At 40.8% G+C, this 19,883-nt stretch overlaps 1 protein-coding gene across 1 annotated transcript in view; it reads right to left on the bottom strand.

Annotated features, from left to right (window-relative positions):
* The window catches only part of ankfy1 (ankyrin repeat and FYVE domain containing 1), an 81,513-nt gene that overhangs the window by 41,544 nt on the left and 20,086 nt on the right, over positions 1-19,883 (bottom strand). The window contains exons 4-7 of the mRNA XM_043718811.2: positions 19,624-19,759; positions 11,331-11,454; positions 8,028-8,177; positions 7,070-7,235 (exon numbers count right to left, since the gene is read on the bottom strand). Of these exons, the coding sequence (XP_043574746.1) occupies positions 7,070-7,235; positions 8,028-8,177; positions 11,331-11,454; positions 19,624-19,759 (576 nt within the window). The remainder of the gene's footprint in view (positions 1-7,069; positions 7,236-8,027; positions 8,178-11,330; positions 11,455-19,623; positions 19,760-19,883) is intronic.

Below are 19,883 nucleotides of genomic sequence, written 5' to 3'. Positions count from 1 at the left end.
GTGACATCAGCCACCAACACAAGGTGGGTGGCAGCAGGCTTGAGGGGTGAGATGGCCTACTCCTATTCTTAGACAACACGGATAGATACCTCACTTAACTCTTCCGTTGCTTGTGTACTATTTGCCCAGTAATAAGATGAGCCACAATTCCTGCCTATATTGACATAGTACCTTTAAAATAAAAGAAAGCCATCCAAAATGTTAGAACTAAACCTAAAATACGATATCAAATCTTCTACCCAATTACCTCATAGTAAAGGTACAATATTAATATGTAGCTAAGATCATAACACACCTGTGCATTCAAATTTGAGGGAGAGAAGAGTGGAACTAAGACTGCTGTTTTAAACTTTTAAAAAAATGACAGTCTGAAAGACAGGTGTGAAAATGGACTGGAACATTCAATTGCAGGATAGGCCGGTAAAGATAGTGGCACACATTTGAGGATGTATTTCAGAACACTCAGAAGTGGTACACTGCATTGAAAATGAAAGACTCCAGGGAAAGCATGCACCACCCATGGCTAAAAAAGGAAACTAAAGATACAAATATAATTGAGAGAAAAAGCAAATAATCCCAAAGTCGAGTGGCACACCAGTAGATTTGACAATATGTAGCACAGCAAAAAAGACGACTAAAAGATGAACAAAAGTTAGAGAAATTAAAGTCGTAGGGAAATCTAACAGGAAGCATAAAAATGTTCCCAATGGTATTTTAAGGAAAGGGGAGCGAGAGCGAGCGCGGAAAGAAGGAATAGAGTGAGCATCGGTCTGAGTAATTAATAGAAGAAAAGGAGGAAATCACAGATGGATTGAGCAGATATTTTGCATCTGTTTTCTTTGCAGAAAAGATGAATAACATTGCAGAAATAATTCTGAATCAGGATGGAGGAAAAGAACATTTGAACTGGAAGCTGACAAGTCCCCAGATGGATACTTGTGGAACTTCAAGCTGAAATAATTTTTAAAAAGTGGCCGCTGAAAGTGTTTGTTCTAAATTTGCCAAAATTCCCTAAATTCTGGAAACAGTCCATTTGATTTGAAAATGGTAAAGGGGACTTTCTTATTCTAGGAAGAGAGACAGAAAGCAGAAACTATAGACTTAGGCAGTCTTAATACAAATCAGGCATAGTCAACATAGTTTAGAGGAAAAAAAAACCATGTCTGACAACTTATTTGGGTTTTTATTTATTTGTAGTAACAGCAAGCATGGTGGATATAGAGAACTCTAATGGGATTTACCTAGATTTTGAGAGCCATCTGACAAGATTCCTCATCAAAAGGCTACTACACAAAAGCTCATGGTGTTGGTAGTAAAACAGAACAAAAAAGATTAATTAGTTAAAAAGAAAAAAGTTTGGCACAAATAGGCCATTTTCAGTTTGGCAAAATTTGATGAGTGGAGTGCTCCAGATTAGTGCTGGCGCCTCAATGTATTTATATTAACAAACTTGGAAAAGTTGGTTGAGGGCACAAGGGGTAAGTAGGAAAGTAAGATGTGAAAAGGGGTTTGCAAAGGAATCAAGTTAGTCAGGAGAAAAAAAAAATGCAAAACTTGGCCGTTTTGGCAGGAAGAATAGAAACAATGTTTATTTAAATAGAGACTTTGCAGAACTCTGCACAAAAGGCACCTGGATGCCCTGAGACATAATCTCAGTTTGTATGCAAATACAGCTGGGTTATCAATTATTGCAAGGGGAATGGGATATAAAAAGTAGGGATGTTTGCCACATTTGTACAAGACCATATATGCAGTACTGTTTACGCTTCTGGTCTTATCTCAGGAAATAAATGTATCAGGGGTTCAAAGAAGGTTCATTTGATTGATACTTGGAATTTGGGGGAGGGGAGAAACTGGAAGAAAAAAAATTTAGACAGGCCTGGATCCATTGAAGCTTAGAACAAAAGATGATTTTGCCTCGGCACAAGAGGTAAAATGGCCTACTCCAACACCTACTTTGAATGTCTCTTTTTAAAATCAAAAGGCCTCTATATAAAAGAAGTTGCTACCCATAGCAACACACTCTCAACACATCCTAAAGCACAAAATCTCCATTGCTCAGACTCTGACCTCCTACATCCCTCAACCAGCACACTGTGCCCTGGCCAATTAGCCAACAGCTTAAATACTTTGTAGCTGTGTATCCCACAGTAATCAAACTCCAATACAACATTCTCTCCTTTATAGAAACTTTGTTTAGTAACTTCTCTGACCAAACTAGTGTTTCTCTCTCAAGGTATTCTCTTTTTCTTTCCTTCTGTGCAAGAGCAGTAGAAGGGTCATCATGCCAGTCTCTTTGTGGATTGCCCCAGTCAAACACTTCAGGTTCAGTGTTACAAGCCATGGCAAAGGGTTGAACCAGTGAAGTCTGAGTTGGTGTCAGAGCCAGAATTGGAGAGAAAACAGGTTCAACCTTGGGAGGAAAAGGACTGCTGTATCCTTCAGATACAAAGAGGAAACCACTTCAATTGTTCTTTGACCTCATCACATGACTCATCAAAACTGAATGTGGGAAGTTCATACTGGTACAACTGGACTGGAAAGATTACAGTCATAATTATGCCTCACATATCAGAAACAGAGGCTGGCGGGGGGGGGGGGGAAGAAGACAGAAGGGCAGTGAGCGAGGAAAAAGTGAGGGAGTGAGAAAAAGGGATTAAAAAAAAGAGAAAAAGAAAAAGACAAGTCCACAGCTATATTTTCAAATTAAAGCTGTCTTAGTCATAGCAACCAGACCTCCATTTCAGTTTATAGCACCCCCAAAAAAACTGTGCGATCTCTTACATCATGAACTACTAAGACCGAGGAAAGCACAAAACTGCGAGGCAGGGGGAATCAGTAGATGACTTGCCCTTAGATCACTACCACCCAAATGAAAGTCAAGTTCAAAAGACCAAATGTGCACCTGGATGAACACAGCTTTAAGGGACATGGTGGTGTAATGGGAATATTATGGATGAATAATCCAGCAGCCCAAGCTAATGCTCTGGGGGCTTTGGTTCAAATCTCACTATAGTAGCTGATTAATAAATGGAATTCTATAATTCTGGAATATAGTCTTATCAATGGCAATCCTGAGAATGGTCATAAATATCCATCGGTTTCACTCGGAATCATAGAGCCATAGAGACATTCAGCACGGAAACAGACCCTTCGGTCAAACTTGTCCATGCCGACCAAACATCCCAACCGCCAGTACCTGGCCCATAACCCTCCAAAACCCTTCCTATTCATGTACCCATCCAGATGCCTTTCAAATGTTGTATTTGTACGAGCCTGCATTTCCTCTGGCAGCTCATTCCATACACTCACCACCGTCTCCCTGTAGTTGCCTCTTAGATCTCTTTTATATCTTTCCCCTCTCGCCCAAAACTGATGCCCTCTAGTTCTGGACTCCCCCCCCCCCCCCCCCCCCCACCCCCCACCCCCCACCCCAGAGAGAAAAAAAAAAACTTTTGTCTGTCTATTTATCCTATCCATGCCCCTCATGACTTTATAAACCTCTATAAAAAGGTCACCCTTCAGCCTCCGACGCTCCAGGGAAAACAGCCCTAGCCTATTCAACTTCTCCCTGTCGCTCAAATCTTCCAACCCTGGCAACATCCTTGTAAAACTTTTCTGAACCCTTTCAAGTTTCACAACATCTTTCCGATAGGAAGGAGACCAGAATTGCATGCAATATTCTAACAGAGGCCTAACCAATGTCCTGTACAGCTGCAACATGACCTCCCAATTCCTGTACTCAATATTCTGACCAATAAAGGAAAGCATACTAAACGTCGCCTTCACTATCCTATCTACCTTCAACTCCACTTGCATGGAGCCATGAACCTGTACTCCAATGTCTTTGTTCAGCAACACTCCAGAGGACCTTATCATTAAAGTGTATAAGTCCTGCTAAGATTTGCTTTCCCAAAATGCAGCACCTCTCATTTATCTAAATTAAACTCCTTCTGCCACTCCTCAGCCATTGGACCATCTGGTCCAGATCCTGTTGTAATTGGATGTAACCTTCTCCACTGCCCACTACATTTCCAATGTTGGTGTCATCTGCAAACTTACTAACTATACCTCTTATGCTCACATCCAAATCATTTATATAAAAATGAAGAAAAGTAGTGGACCCAGCACAGATCCTTGTGGCACTCCACTGGTCACAGGCCTCCAGACTAAAAAACAACCCTCCGCCACCACCTTTGTCTCCTTTGTTCTCCCTGTATTCCGTGAGATCTAACCTTGCTTATCAGGCTCCCATGAGTAACCATGTCGAATGCCTTACTGAAGTCCATATAGATCACATCTACACTCTACCCTCAATCTTCTTTGTTACTTCTTCAAAAAACTCAATCAAGTTTGAGACATATGATTTCCCACGCACAAAGCCATGTTAGCTATTCCTAATCAGTCCTTGCCTTTCCAAATACATGTACATCAGCCTTGCTGATGTTTGAGGTGCCCTATTGTCTCCCTAGTTACCCTTTTGCCCTTAATGTATTTAAAAGCCCTTTGGATTCTCCTTAACTCTATTTGCCAAAGCTATCTCATGTCCCCTTTTTGCCCCCCTAACTCATTTCCTTTAGGAAAAGGATTCGGCATTCTGCGCTGCCTCTAGCTTATACCAGGTTCCAAGTGCACAAAAACGTGGTTTACAATTAACTGCCTGCACTAATTAAGACAAAGATCACAAATGCTGACCCTGACAACAAAAGATCCTGAAATGGAACTACTGTTCCTTCACTGCAGCATTTCCTCAGGCAACATGGTGGCTCAGTGGTTAGCACTACTGCCTCACAGTACCAGGGACCCGGGTTTGAATCCGGCCTCGGGTGACTGTGTGGAGATTGCACATTCTCCCTGTCTGGCTGGGTTTCCTCTAGGTGCTCTGGTTTCCTCCCAAAGTCCAAAAGATGTGCAGGACAGATGGACTGGCCATGCTAAGTTGTCTATAATGTCAAGGGATGTGCAAGGTAGATGGATTAGCCATGAAATACAGGGTTACAGGGCAAGTGGGTCTGGGCGGGATGCTCTTCAGGTGGTCAGTGTGGACTTGACGGGCCAAATAGAATCTGTGTTTATACGCAGGTCATGTATAGCCATTCCATGGAAAGCTTTCTTCTTAAAAAAAAAAAGGCACCAACAGCACTCAAGCAGCTTAAAACCATCCAGGACAAGAGAGCCCATTGGACTGGCACTCTAACAGCAATGCACAGTGGCACTGTGTGTAGAATCTACAAGATGCAACTATCTCCCACAACCAGATTCAGCAGGAGTTTACAGAATTCTCACTTAGCTATTCATACTCAAAACCAGACTCAGACACAAAACAAAACTGACAACACCTTTCAAACCATAACTCTTACGACCTAGAAAAGGACAGGACAGGACAGATGTTTGGGACACCGTCACCTAGGAGTTTGCCCCAAACTCCCTCACTATCCTGAAATGGAACTACTGTTCCGTCAATGCAGCATTTCCTCAGGACTACCTACATTGGAGACTTCGCATGGAATCGAAAAACCTGGTGCACCTTCATAAATTATATTCACTTGCATAGAAGACCATCAGCATCAAGTAACGATAATCAAGCAAGGAATTAGCATCTGGGGAGGAAAGCGAAGGCAAAGAGAAAGTGCAAAGAATCTTTCACTGCAATCTGTCAAACAAAAAGCCAGAAGTTTCAGTGTTTACTTTTACCTTCAGCCTAACTGAAGGTAAAAGTTGCTATGCAATTTCAATAGCAGGTTTCCACAGTATCTTTCAAAAGATCAGATTTCCAACATAAGCTGAAATGGCTTTGGGTAGTCTTCCACAACCAGGTTCAGGAGAAGGAGTTTACAGAATTCTCACTTAGCTATTCACACTCAAAACCAGACTCTGACATAAAACAAAACTCAGCAAAAGTAAAACATAACAGGATCAGAGTTCAGAGATATCTTTATGGTGTAATTTTAATACTTCTGTCAAACTTTAAGAACAGAATTAAAAGAACAATATCTTGAAGACTTCATAAAAACCGATGCACACACATTAAGCAATTGAACAATGTATCAAGTCTGTGCAAAGATCTTAGGGCTGCTCATACCCAGTTTCCCCAATCTACTAGTTGTGTAACCATCAATTCCTTCACGTTGTATTACCAAAACAATTGTTAGAGGAAAAAAAAAAATCAGATTTCTACCTCCTCTTCTAAACAGACAGATGGATTAACCATGGTAAATACTGGATTATGGGAAAGGGTATGGGCTGGATCCTAGTGGGATGCTGTTTGGAGGGTCGGAGCAACTTCGATGAGCTAAATGGCGTCTTTCTACACCCAGTCCCTGGAGGTGGGGTGAGGAGTATCTAGACTCTAGAAAGAAAAACCAATGAGGGACAATAAATCAGCTGCCCTTAAGAGGAAGTATTTGTATGTGGAGTCTTTATCCCACACTAGGGTGGAATTTTAATGAGTATGAGTTTTTGGATATCAAACATTCGTAAAATTGGGGACCCCTGCACAATTTTTAGCTCAGGAACCCTTGGACAGCATTGATCACCTACTGCTAATTGCCCTGCTGCTGGTGGTAATGACAAGCTACCTTCTTGAACCACTGCAACCATATCAGGACCATGTCTGGTTTGAGAGAGAACTTGCAAAGTGGTAGTGAATTTTGAATATGGTGGATAGGTGTTAATCAAGCAGGCTACTTTGCCTGAAGAGTATAAATTCACCATACTTGCTCCAAACCAGATAGATCTCTAATTTTACCTGGCTCTGATAAAGTCAGCCATTCGTCTGAAATGTTAACCATGCATCTTCCTCCAGAGATGTCGCTTAACCTCTTGAGTATTCCCAAGGTTTTCAGTTTGAGATTTCAAACCTTCCCAAAAATTTGCTTCTTTAACTTGCATCATACAGACTTTAGTAAATATTTCCCAGAAAAGTAATATTTTTACATTAAACAAAATAATTCAATACTGACAAGCCACTGTTACATTTTAGAGTCTGCACTGTACACACAAGTGCACAATTTTGCAAGCTATTCTAGCTACCAATATATTGACCTTAACAGCCTTGCCATCACTTTACCTCTTTGGATAGCTTTGTGAAGTAAACTCCAGCCATTCTTATCAACCATGTCAACATCTGCCTTGTTATTAACCAACGTGGTTGCAATACTTTCCAGCTGTCGTGACAGTGCCAGATCCAAAGCCAGGTCTCCATGGTCATCAAGTTCATTCAGTTTACCAGGCAACTGTAAAATGTAGTAATAAACAAATAGCAAGAGAAAAGAAAAACCAATTAAATGTTAGAAGACAGGAAAGAAAAATAGACGCTATATCATTACACTAAATCTAACCATCTAGAAAATTAGAGCTGGTGATATTACCACAAACTTATTTCACTCAGTAAATCCTTTTGACAGAAATGTTGGTCTGTCTTGAGAAGATTTTCAGTTAAAGATAGTTAACAAACAAACATACAGGATCCAATTATATAGGTCAACATGCTCAAACTATAGTTCTGAGTTTGTGAACCCCTGATGATAGACTGGAGCTACCTGGTGGGCCCTATCTGCTGTTCCTGTTCAGTTTGTCTTATTACTAAGTTTAGAGTTTAGAGCTTTAGACAGGGCAGAGAAGAAATCAAGATTATTTAAAAGGAAATTAATGTACATATGTGCAAAATAACAGATATATGTACATGTATACAGATTTAAACTTCAGATCTTGGACTGAAGTTCCAGAGGCTACAATAAACCAATGAAGGTAAAGAAAACCTAATCCTGGGAATGGATCCCTAGTTAAAATGTTTTCAAGTCAGTTTTTGTTTCAATGCTTTCCATTTGTAGTGGGATTTTAAAATCTCAGTTTTCCTGAAATTGCAAGTTTCTCATGAAAAGCTATAACTTTGAGCCCAGGGTACTGGAGGAATGAGGCACAAGGTTCTCCAAAGTTACATGTAAACATTTGAAAGGAATTACACAGTGGGGAACCCTGAAGTCAGGCCTTCTGTGCATTGCTTTAGTTAAATGGAAGACACCTACCTGAGAGTCCATCGCAATGAGGTAGAGAAATACAACATCTTCTCTTTCCACTTTGATAGCTTTATGCAAAGGGTATTCAGTCTTTGATTTAATCATTTTATACAGCAAAGGAGCAGTCATGCTACTGAAATCATCTTTCCTCAGATCATCCTGGATAAACAGCATCAGTGTTTAAGTGAAGTGAGTAGATAATCATTCCAAAAGGGATCATTTTCATTGTATATCAGCTGATACCTTTCTATATATGCAAGTAGTGTAAGCAGCTTTTACATTTCTATAGCACTCTATAGCTTAAAAAGCTTATAGATAATTTACATTTCTACAGTCCTCATTGCATTAGATATTTTAACATTTTATAAGGATAATAAATGAATAACTATATAGTAGAAAGTCAAAGAGACACGTTGTAATGGAGACATTCAAGCATAAATGGGATGGTTGGTGTGAAAGCATTTGTTTCTATTCTAAAAAACAACTTTTTAATACTCTTCTGTAGCAATGCCTAATGGCATTGCGCTCGAACAAAGGTGCATGTATTTTGAATAAAATTTGTAGGTCCAAATGCAAATTGATGACATTTTTGACTGCCTCCAATCTCTTCAAGTGGCAGAATTTCAATTTCCATCTTTAGTAGCAATTGAGATACCAAGCACTGCAAAACAATTGAAGGAAGTTTCTTCTGAAGGTCTCTAATGTTTCTTTGAAAAACAGTATTTCTTTCATGCCTTTCACAACCACAGGATGCCTAAAAAAGTGTTTTACATTCAATTAAAGCTTTTTTGAATTGAACTGTTGGAGGAATACCTTAATTACAAGTGTAAAGCTGTAACCTACTGGCGCAACAACAGTTTAGTTGTGGTAATAGATCAGCAGTCAAGAGGTTTGCAGAATTCAACCAAAAGCATACATTTAAATCCCATCATGGCTGCAGAAGGATTTAAATACAATTTATTACGGTTAATCTATAATAAAAAAAGTTAGTATCCGGAAAAGTAACTTTTTTTTTAAAAAAGTGAGCGGAATGACCTGAAAGGTGAGGGAAATCAAAGTGAATAAATTGGATGGGCACTGAAGAGAAACTTACTGAGCTCCAAGGATAGATACTGGGGAAGTGGGGGAATGGGATCGCTTTGAGGACAGATACCGACTCGATAGATCAAATGGCTATAGTGAGTTTAACTTAGTCACAGAAAGACTGACGATTGTCCCTGTCTCTTATGATGTCATTGCTGTTGGTGACAGATATCTGATGAATGCCTGCAACACAGAGCGTGTTGACAGCCCAAGATATGAGAAATGATGTACTCGAAAATTCATTGACTGGATACAGGCATCCCTATCAAGATCAGAATTTAAAATTGCTGATCTCCAACTGTCCTCAAAGGATGGCAAGGAGCCACCTTATTCAAGGCAAAGTAGTTTGCACAGGCCACTTTAGACAACAGGCAATCATACTGTGGTATCTGGAATCACATTTGCACCAGACTAAAAGGTGACAGGTTCCCTTCCCCAAGGATGTTAGTGAACCAGATAGGTACTTAAATAGCAGTTCAGTAGTTTCATCACCACCAATATGGATACTAACTTACTATAGATTAACTGTAATAAATTGTATTTAAATCCTTCTGCAGCCATGGTGGGATTTAAATGTATGCTTTTGATTGAATTCTCCAGACCTCTTGACTGCTGATCTATTACCACAACTACACTGTTATTGTTGCACCAGTCGGTTACAGCTTTACACTTGTAAATAAGGCATTCTTCCAACAGTTCAATTCAAAAAGGCTTTAATAGCATGTAAAACACTTTTAGGCATTCTGTGATTGTGAAAGGCATAAAAGAAATGCATTTTTTCAAAGAAACATTATAAAATTGGACACCTTCAGAAGAAACTTAAAATTAATTTTGCAATGCTTGGTATCTTGATTACTACTAAAGATGGAAATTGAAATTCTGCTGCTTGAAGAGATTGGAGGCAGTCAAAAAAACCCATGACATGTAATCAATCTGCATTCGGACCTGCAAATTATGTTCAGCACAATGCCATTAGGCATTGCTACAGAAGAGTACAAAAATGTATTTTTGGAATAGAAACAAATAGCTAGCAGAACAAGTTTTTTCTTCAGCTCAAACCTGAGGGACACATTTCACACGTTTAAGCAATCAATCCTCATGAAAATAAAACCTTTTTGATGCTGGCCGAGGGAGAAATATTGAGTGAGTACCTACTCTACCTTGAAAAAGAAACCAAAAGCTCTTTAACATTTGACTGAATAGCCAGAGAGGACCTCTGTTATATGTTGCATCCAAAGAGACCTTTTCTTGAAGGGGTATGGAAACTAAAATTGTATCCACCCTTGCAGCAGACCAAACTAAGAATGCTTTGGAAAGATATGATCCAGTTACTGATCGATTTAACCAGCACAGACTGTGCTCAATGTGTCTAACATTCATACCATTTTTAAATGTGCACCTTGGATTCTGTAGTTGGTTAATTCTGGGAGAAAAATGAATTATCCTTCCAATACCAACTAGCAAGGGTAAAAACAGCCTGGATGAGCATTTTACACCTAACACGCATAATTTAAATACAAACTTTACTTCAAAAGTGAGTATTGGATGAATTTGAGTCAGCAAACCTAGTGATATCACAACTGAGGAAAGGCAAATTTCATGCTAAGATTCAGCTACAGCACTGAAAACTAGTTACACTGCAGGGGTTTCTTCTAACCAGATCAACTCCGTTGCAGCACAACACCTTCTCAAACAAATCATCTTTACCACAGGGTTTTCCCCAGTCAATTACACCAAATTGCAGGAAATCCCTGTGCCACGCTGACCACTCAATACTACAGGGTTGTGCAAACAAGGAAGTTGTTCCTTTAATCTGTTCTGGAGTCAAACTCTGGGTGGAATAATTTTGGTGCCATAAATGACCCCATCCGATTTCAGGTTTTTTTGGGGGGAGGGAGGTGAGAAACCGTTCGAAATGAACATCCTTCCTTGGTTGTACCTTGTGGAGATCCCTACAGCTTGATCAGGTAAAGCAGTAACAATACCAGTGAACAGCTGATCTGTCAGCTCAAATTTGGAAAATGACAAACAACATTTCTAAATCACCTGGAATGTTTGCTGTAAACAATTTGTCAAATACCTGCGGCGAATTTTGAAAATAATGTAGAGCTGTGGTATGAAATATAGCTTAGGTTCTCGGAGTTGACATTGATTTACATGCAACTCTGAAGTTCTTAGAATATTTCACTACAAAAGCTGCTATTATAACCACAAGTAATTGTAACTCACCCAATGGCTGGCTATAATCTCAGAACAATAGTTCAACAATGTAACAGCACTTAGCTCCTCTGCAGTCTGATAGAATCGAATACAGTTCCTAACGTTAACCAATGACATTACTCCTTTTTCACATCTGTCAATGGGAAACAGAAACAAACATCAATACACATCATACACATACATAATACATAGTGAAAATCTTTCAACATGCTGCATTATCACCAGCAATAGGATGCTAGCATTCTCATGGACAACCCCTGGTTACAGGGATTTGTGTACACACCTAGATAGGAGTACGTTATCAAAGTGCCCTAGTCCCCCAAATAGCGACATCTTAGCCCAGCTAAAACATTTTACATTTGAACAAAATAAAGTCACTGTCAGAGGAATATATGCAATTCCTAACACAATTAAAAGGTTCCCAAAAGGATAATTTTTTGTTGTTGTTGAAAGACTAGATGAGAGTAGAAAATGAAATCAATGCATTATACAGGAACTCAAGGTTTTTTGACCCAAAAGGAACTGTATGTAGACTCATGAGTAAGGTCAGCACATGCAGAGTGAGGGGACAAGTAATAATACAATTAAAGTCAATTAATTACAAACCTAAACTGTTGGGATTAAACAGGAACTACTCAGGATGAGCAACAGGAAGGATTTTATTCATTTTGTCAGGTGTGAGCATCACTGGCTGGCCAGCATTTATCCATCTCTTATTATATGGGTTGGTGCTGAGCTGCCTTCTTGAACTGCTGCAGAATACCTGCTGTACGTAGATCCACAACGTAGAGCCTTTAGGAAGGGAATTCCAGGATTTTGACTCCGTGACAGTGAAGAAATGGCAACAATGTTTCCAAGTCAAGATAGCAAGTTACTTGGAGGGGAACCTTAAGGTGGCCGTGTTCCCCTGTATCAGCTGCCCTGATCCTTCTAGACAGAAGTTGGCACAAGTCTGGAATATACTGTCCGAGGAGCCCCAGTGAATTTCTGCAGTACATCAAGTAGATAGCACACCGCTGCTGAGCGCTGGTGGAAAGAGTAGATGTAGTGCCAATCAAGTGGGCTTTGTCCTGGATGGTGTCAAGCTTCAAGTGTTGTTCGAGCTGCACCCATCCAGGCAAGTGGGGATTATTTCAATCACACTCCTGAATTGTGCTTTGCTAATGATGCAAATCTTTGGAGAAAGCAGGAGGAGAATTACTCATTATGTATTCATAGCCTTGGACCTGCTCTTGTCACCTCTGTTTATGTGGAGTGTCCAGTAACTTTCGGGTCAATGGTAACCCCCAAGATGCTAGTATGGGGGATTCAGTGATGGTATCATCATTGACTGTCTTAGGACAGTGGTTAGATTGTTTCTTATTGGTGATGGTCATAGTCTGGCATGTGAGAGACACGAGTGTAACTTGCCATTTGTCAGCCCAAGCCTGGATACTGTCCAGAACTTGTTGCATTTGAACAAGATCTGCTTCAGAATCTGATTCAGCATGAATGGTGCTGAATGTTGTGCAATTGGTGAACATCCCACTTCTGACTTAGGATAGAGAGAAGATCATCGATGAGGCAGCTGAAGATGGCTGGGCTTCAAACTCTACCCTGAGGAACTCTTGCAGAGGTTTCCTGGAGCTGACATGACTCACCTCCAGCAACCACAACCATCTTCTTACATGTGTAACTCCAACCAGCAGAGAGATTGCCCCTTGATACTATGGAAAATAAAGTGTGAAAACATGGGAAGGGTTAAAGCATGAAGACCACTAGCAATCTGTGGAATGCAGGATGGGATAAGTATAGTGGAATACTTTTACACCAATTAGCAGAGTAAGGTTAAGGCTGAAAGATCACTATGGCAAGAGGAGATAACAGGGAAACTACCTCTACTAACTGTTAAGTGTCATTATGACAAGATTGGGACCATAAATATTTGGGACATGACATTAAAATATCTAATTAATAGTTAGTAGAGTCAGCTGGAGACAGGAGACTATTGTAATAGATGGAATAGCTAAATATCTATCATGACAGGTTAGTCTGGAATGGAGGATCACTGTAGCAGAGGCGATAATATTTTCCTAATGTCACAATTAGATATTTATTAAGTAGGGTCTGGAATGAAAGACCATCGCTGCAAGAGTTAGCACTAAATATCTAACCGTGAGATTAGAATAATATTAAGTAGAATGCACAAAAGAGATAATGGGAACTAACATCACTGATTTAATTGTGTAGCTAGAGGGAGGTACTTTGATCAATATATTTGGACATGTTGATAAGCTAACAGAAACATGATAAAAAAAATTTAAAAGCCATGGACCCGGAGGTTCGTGGGCATTCGAGGATCTGCTTTCTCAGTGTCACTGTTTTTTGTTTGCAAATAAAAGACCTACTGCTTGAAGAACTCTCCGTCTCCTGGTGATTCTCCATGACAATACCCACCAATTCCAGTTTTGCTAGGGCTCCTTGATGCCAAACAGTCAAATGCAGCCTTGACGTCAAGGGCTGTCACTCTAACCTCTAGGATTCAACTCTTTCATCCATGTTTAAACCAAGGCTGTTACAAGGTCAGGACCCAAACTGAGCATCACTGAGCAGGTGCTGCTTGTAACCCTTGATGATACCATCCATCGCTTTACTAAATTGGCTGGTTTGAATTTGTCTTTTTAAACATAAGGTCACAGCTGGGCAATGTTTCACATTGTCAGGTAGATGCCAATGTTAAGTGTACTGGAACAATTTGACTAGGGGAGCAGCAAGTTATGGAGTACAAGACTTTAATATTGTTGTTAGTTTGTAGCCTTTACATTATACAGTGTCTCCAACCATTTCTTGATATGACCTGAAATGAACTGAATCGGCTGAAGGCTGATATCTAATGCGGAGGAACACAGATAAAGCTTTATCTTTTGCAGCGATGTCCAAGCTCTCCAACATCAGGGATGGGGATAATTATGGAGCCTCCTCCAATGAATTGTTTAATTGTACACCATTCACAAACAGTATGGCAGGACTGCACAGCTTAGATCCACTGGTTGTGACACCACTTAGCTCTATCACTTGCGGCTTATGCTGTTTGCATGCCAATCTTGTTTGGCAGCATACATTACAGTCTGGAAGCAGTCACCTGCACTGAAGAGTGGATTGTCATGTGCCTGGTATCAAGGAATGTTTAAGGACCCATCACAGGACATGCTATTGCAACATTTGTTGGTATAGAATTAGTAAGAGTTTGACTCGAGGGGCTGTGGAGAGTAGCAGCTCAGCAAAAAAGGCCAGGTAAGCTCAGGTAGAGTCCTTTTAACTTTCCTCTTTAGTCTTACAGCAGTTGCGATGGTAGTTAGGGCAGTCGCATGTGTTTCCTGCAAGATTGGAGCTCAGGGTGATTTCTGTTGTCTCTGATGAGTACACTCGCAGGAAGTACATCCAGCTGCAGCTGGAGCTCCATGCACTCAGGATTAGAGATTGTGAGCACTTTGTAGATAAGTTTAGTGAGGTGATCACACCTAAGGTGCAGGCAGAGTGTAGCTGGGTGGCCACCAGGAAAGGGAGTAGGCAGACAGTGCAGGAATCCCCTATCTTGGGGACAGTGCGTATCACAGTGGAGGTGTCTTTGGATATATTAGAAATGTACGAAGATGGATAAATTTCCTGGTCCTGACCAGATGGATGTGGCCATTCCCCCTCAAAAACAAGTATACCATTTTGGATACTTTATTTTTGGAGGGGGGGGGCAGGGGAGAGAAAAAACAGTGACTGTTCAGGGGAAAACAGTAGTAGCCAGGTCAGTGGCCACAAGACTGCCTCTGGAGCACAGCAGGAAAGGGTAAAGGTAAAGAGGACCTTAGTGATAGGTGACTCCATACTTAAGGGGACAAATTGCAGATTCAGTACCACAAACAGGAATCCAGGATGGTGTGTGTTGCCACCCAGATGCCAGGGTCCAGGATATGAGCGGCTGCAGAACATTCTCAAGGTGAGCAGTCAGAAGTCACAGTGCATGTTGGCACAAATAGAGTCATAGAGATGTACAGCACAGAAACAGACCCTTCGGTCCAACCTGTTCATGCCGGCCAGATATCCCAACCCAATCTAGTCCCACCTGCCAGCACCCGGCCCACCTGCTGTAAGGAGTGTAGTGGAACAGAGGGACCTTGGAGCTCAGGTTCTCAGTTCTCTGAAAATGGAGTCACAGGTAGACAGGGCAGTGAAGGTGGTTTTTGGCACACTGGCCTTCATCAGTCAGGGCACTGAATAAGGAGGTTGGGAAGTTATGCTACAGTTATACAGGACGTTGGTGAGGTGATCTGTCCGGCTTCATTTCTTTGCTTCTTTGTAGCGATTGATACAAGTGAATGGCTTGGTAGGCCATTTCAGAGAGCAGTCGAGAGTCAATCACACTGCTCTGGCAGAATTAGTGGGTAAAGAAGACCCTGTTGAGCTTGATTGTGGGTCTGGAGTCACACAGGCCTGAATAGGTGAGGATGGCAGACTTCCTTCTAATTCCAGGATTTTTTTTTTTTAAAATTGAATTCCAATTCCACCATCTGCCATGACAGGTTTTGAATGCTGGTCCAAATATCAAGTTTCTGGATTAATACCCTAGTTATAAAAATACCAATGGCCATTGCCTCCCTGGTTTTTAGGTAGCAGCATTCTACAGGGATTTGTGATGGGGGCAGGGATTCAGCCTTTTAGACCATTGGGATCTTTTCTGGGGCAGAGGTGATCTGCACGGTTGTTCATTATTTACACAAATGGTTTGAACTTGAGTTGAAGGAGTATATCAAAAATTGCAGATATGATTCAGGGTGGACACTCAGTAACAAGATTCCAAAACTAAACAAATAGTTCTAGTAACTGATAAATCCAGAAACTTCTCAGATTGAATGCAGAAAGCAGTGGAGTTCAAATGCGTAGTAACAAGAAAACCAGGATTTGGTAACAGGGCAAGTTGAAGCAAGACAGAACAACATTTGCAGAGGCCTGTTGAGGAAAATAGCTTGCTCCCACATAAAACTAGTCACATCAGAAAAAAAATTTAAAATGGGGGCATTATACTTAAGATGCCCTCCCTAACTTCAAAAAAAAAAACAAGCAAGCATTTTATCAAATTCATCAAGAGACAGAACTCACCCACATGACACCTACAGACCTTAAGGTGCAACAGATTTACAACCAGAACTTTTATATTAGATTCAAAACCACAGCTAGTGGAATATCTGGCCACATTTGAATTTTACAGCATGCCCTCCATGTTTATTAAATCTGGCAGAAGACGTCCTGTTGTTATACTGCAGTTATCAAGCCATTTTATGCAGAGACTAGTTTAAACCCATCCAGGCAGATTCTAAATCTGCAGCGATGAGGTATAACTACATATTACTGTTGACCGCAGTCAGTCATAAACACCATGCAAACTGCTTCAAGATCCATGTGCCCAGGAAACAGCAAGAAGAATTGCTTAACTTTGCTTAGTTTCTCTTCATGAAATTGACATTGCAGAGGGAATGGAAATACATTGGAGGTGTGACCACACCATCACGTTTAACAATTATCTGGAATTCAAATCACAGCCCAATATATGAACTAAGTCTTTCAATCAGGAAAGTAGTAGTAATATTGAAAACCTGACATAAATAAGTTTTGAAAAATCATACCACAGATGGAGGTACAAGTTAAATATCCAAACAGTTGAAGCTAAAATACTTCCCAGCTATTCATTACATACTCCAAGCAAAGATAACTAAAGTAAAGTAAAGCCAATAATTGTAATGTGAGCGAGTCAAATAGCTCAAAAACAAACAAACCCTTCCTCACAGTAAATCAATAGATGGACAGGAAGGAGAATCCAGAACAAGATAGCACAATCTTAAGATTAGAGCCAAGCCATTTCAGAGTGAAGTCAGGAAGCCCTTCTTGTCTGGGAGGACTGACTTGTTGAAATGTGGAATTCTACTAATAGAAACTGGGCACTAGATAGTTAGCAGAGCAAGAAGATTTCTCCTGGTAAAGGGTATCAGGAATATCAAATGAAGCTAAATGGAATCAGTGCAGAAATCAAGGAGCTGCTTGTTGGAACAGGCCAAAGGAGCAGGATAGGACTGAAAAATGTGTTGCTGGAAAAGCACAGGTCAGGCAGCAAAGGAGCAGGAGAATTGACGTTTCGGGCATAAGCCCTTCTTCAGGAATGAGCCGCATCCCTGAAGGGCTTATGCCCGAAACGTCGATTCTCCTGCTCCTTTGCTGCCTGACCTGCTGCGCTTTTCCAGCAACACATTTTTCAGCTCTGATCTCCAGTCCTCACTTTCTCCAAAGGAGCAGGATAGTCAGCAATTCGGTAGGTGTAGGGAATGCTGGATGACTAAAGAAATTAAGGGTTGGGTTAAGAAAAAGAAGGAAGCATATGTCAGGTATAGATAGCAGGGATCGAGTGAATCCTTAGAAGAGTGTAAAAGGTAGGAGGAGTATACTGAAGAGAGAAATCAGGAGGGCAAAACGGGGACATGAGATAGCTTTGGCAAACAGAGTTAAGGAAAATCCAGAGGGTTTTTACAAATACATTAAGGACAAAAGGGTAACTAGGGAGAGAGTAGGGCCCCTCAAAGATCAGCAAGGCGGCCTTTGTGTGGAGCCGCAGGAGATGTGGAGATACTAAGCGAGTATTTTGCATCAGTATTTACTGCGGAAAAGAAATAGATGGTAACACCTTGCAAAATGTCCATATTACAGAGGAGGAAGTACTAGATGTCTTGAAACACAAAGATGGATAAATCCCCAGGACCTGCTCAGGTGTACCCTAGACCTCTGTGGGAAGCTAGGGAAGTGATTGCAGGGCCTCTTACTGAAATATTTGTATCACCGATATTCGCAGGTGAGGTGCTGGAAAACTGGAGGTTGGCTAATGTGATGCCATCTTTTAAGGGTGGTGGTAAGGACAAGCCAGGAAACTATAGACCAGTAAGCCTGACATCAGTGGTGAGCAAGTTGTTGGAGGGAATCCGGAGGGACAGGATGTACATGTATTTGGAAAGGTGAGGACTGATTAGGGATAGTCAACATGGCTTTGTGCGTGGGAAATCATGTCTCACCAACTTGATTGAGTTTTTTGTAGTAACAAAGAGGATCAATGAGGGCAGAGCAGTAGACGTGCTCTATATGGACTTCAGTAAGGCGTTGGACAAGGTTCCCCATGGGAGACTGGTTAGCAAGGTTAGACCTCATGGAATACAGGGAGAACTAGCCAACTGGATACAGAACTGGCTCAAAGGTAGAAGACAGAGGGTGGTGGTGGAGGGTTGTTTTTCAGACTGGATGCCTGTGACCAGCAGAGTGCCACAAGGATCCACTACTTGTCGTCATTTATATAAATGATTTGGATGCGAGCACAAGAGGTACAGTTAGTAAGTTTGCAGATGACACCAAAATTGGAGGTGTAGTGGACAGCGAAGAAGGTTACCTCAGATTACACCAGGATCTTGATCAGATGGGCCAATGGGCTAAGTGGCAGATGGAGTTTAATTCAGATAAATGCGAGGTGCTGCATTTTGGGAAAACAAATCTTAGCAGGACTTATACACTTAATGGTAAGGTCTTTTCCCTGGGGCGAGAACTATAGGGGATAGGTTTAGAGTGAGGGAGTCTAGAACTATAGGGGATAGGTTTAGAGTGAGAGGGAAAAGATATAAAAGAGACCCAAGGGGCAACTTTTTCCACACAGAGGGTGGTACGTGTATGGAATGAGCTGCCAGAGGAAGTGGTGGAGGCTGGTACAATTGCAACATTTAAGAAGCATTCGGATGGGTATATGAATAGGAAGGGTTTGGAGGGATATGGGCCAGGAGCTGGCAGGTGGGACTAAATTGAGTTGGGATAACTGGTCGGCATGGACAGGTTGGACCGATAGGGTCTGTTTCCGCGCTGTACATCTCTATGACTCTAATTAAGTACTACAAAGCATTAGCTCTTCCTGGTTGGATAAATGGCCTTCATCTGTAATTAGTGCATGGTTGTTGTAAAGCAGTAATCACGAATGCTACACAATCTCACAAATTTATGATTAACAAATTCTCAAGATTCATATTCACCCCACTTATAACCACTTTGCAAAAAAAAAAACTCGTTTCTTTGTCATCCCAAGTTCAAACCAAAATCTTCAAATACCAAAAAGTAGTAACCAAATTGAAATTCTACTTAAGCTACAGTTAGATTTTCATCAATTTAAAATCTGTGTAGTTTATTTACAGATATTCATCAAGCCAGACACAAACTTTAAGATCTCCTTATTTTTAAGTGCCCAACATCTTACCGCTCTCGGAGGAGATATAGCTGAAATCTATTAGCTAATTTCATTAGTTCAGTGAGGAATACATCATCCTCCTTCAGTTCAAGTTCATCTGTGTAAATCCATCGGAGCATCGCCATGGTTACTTCTGGATCTGCATCTGACAATGTGAACAAAAAAAAAATCAATATAAGTGAGAAAATGTAATAGGTATGAGGATGACAAGCTGTCATTCAACAAGGCCATGACTGAACCTTTCCATTAACAATATTTTTCTGTTCTAT

This window comes from Chiloscyllium plagiosum, unplaced genomic scaffold, assembly GCF_037043375.1.
Source record: "Chiloscyllium plagiosum isolate Xiang-an unplaced genomic scaffold, Cpla_swu_hap1 HiC_scaffold_31, whole genome shotgun sequence".
NCBI lineage: Eukaryota > Metazoa > Chordata > Chondrichthyes > Orectolobiformes > Hemiscylliidae > Chiloscyllium > Chiloscyllium plagiosum.
This window is presented reverse-complemented; position numbering and strand designations above follow the sequence as displayed.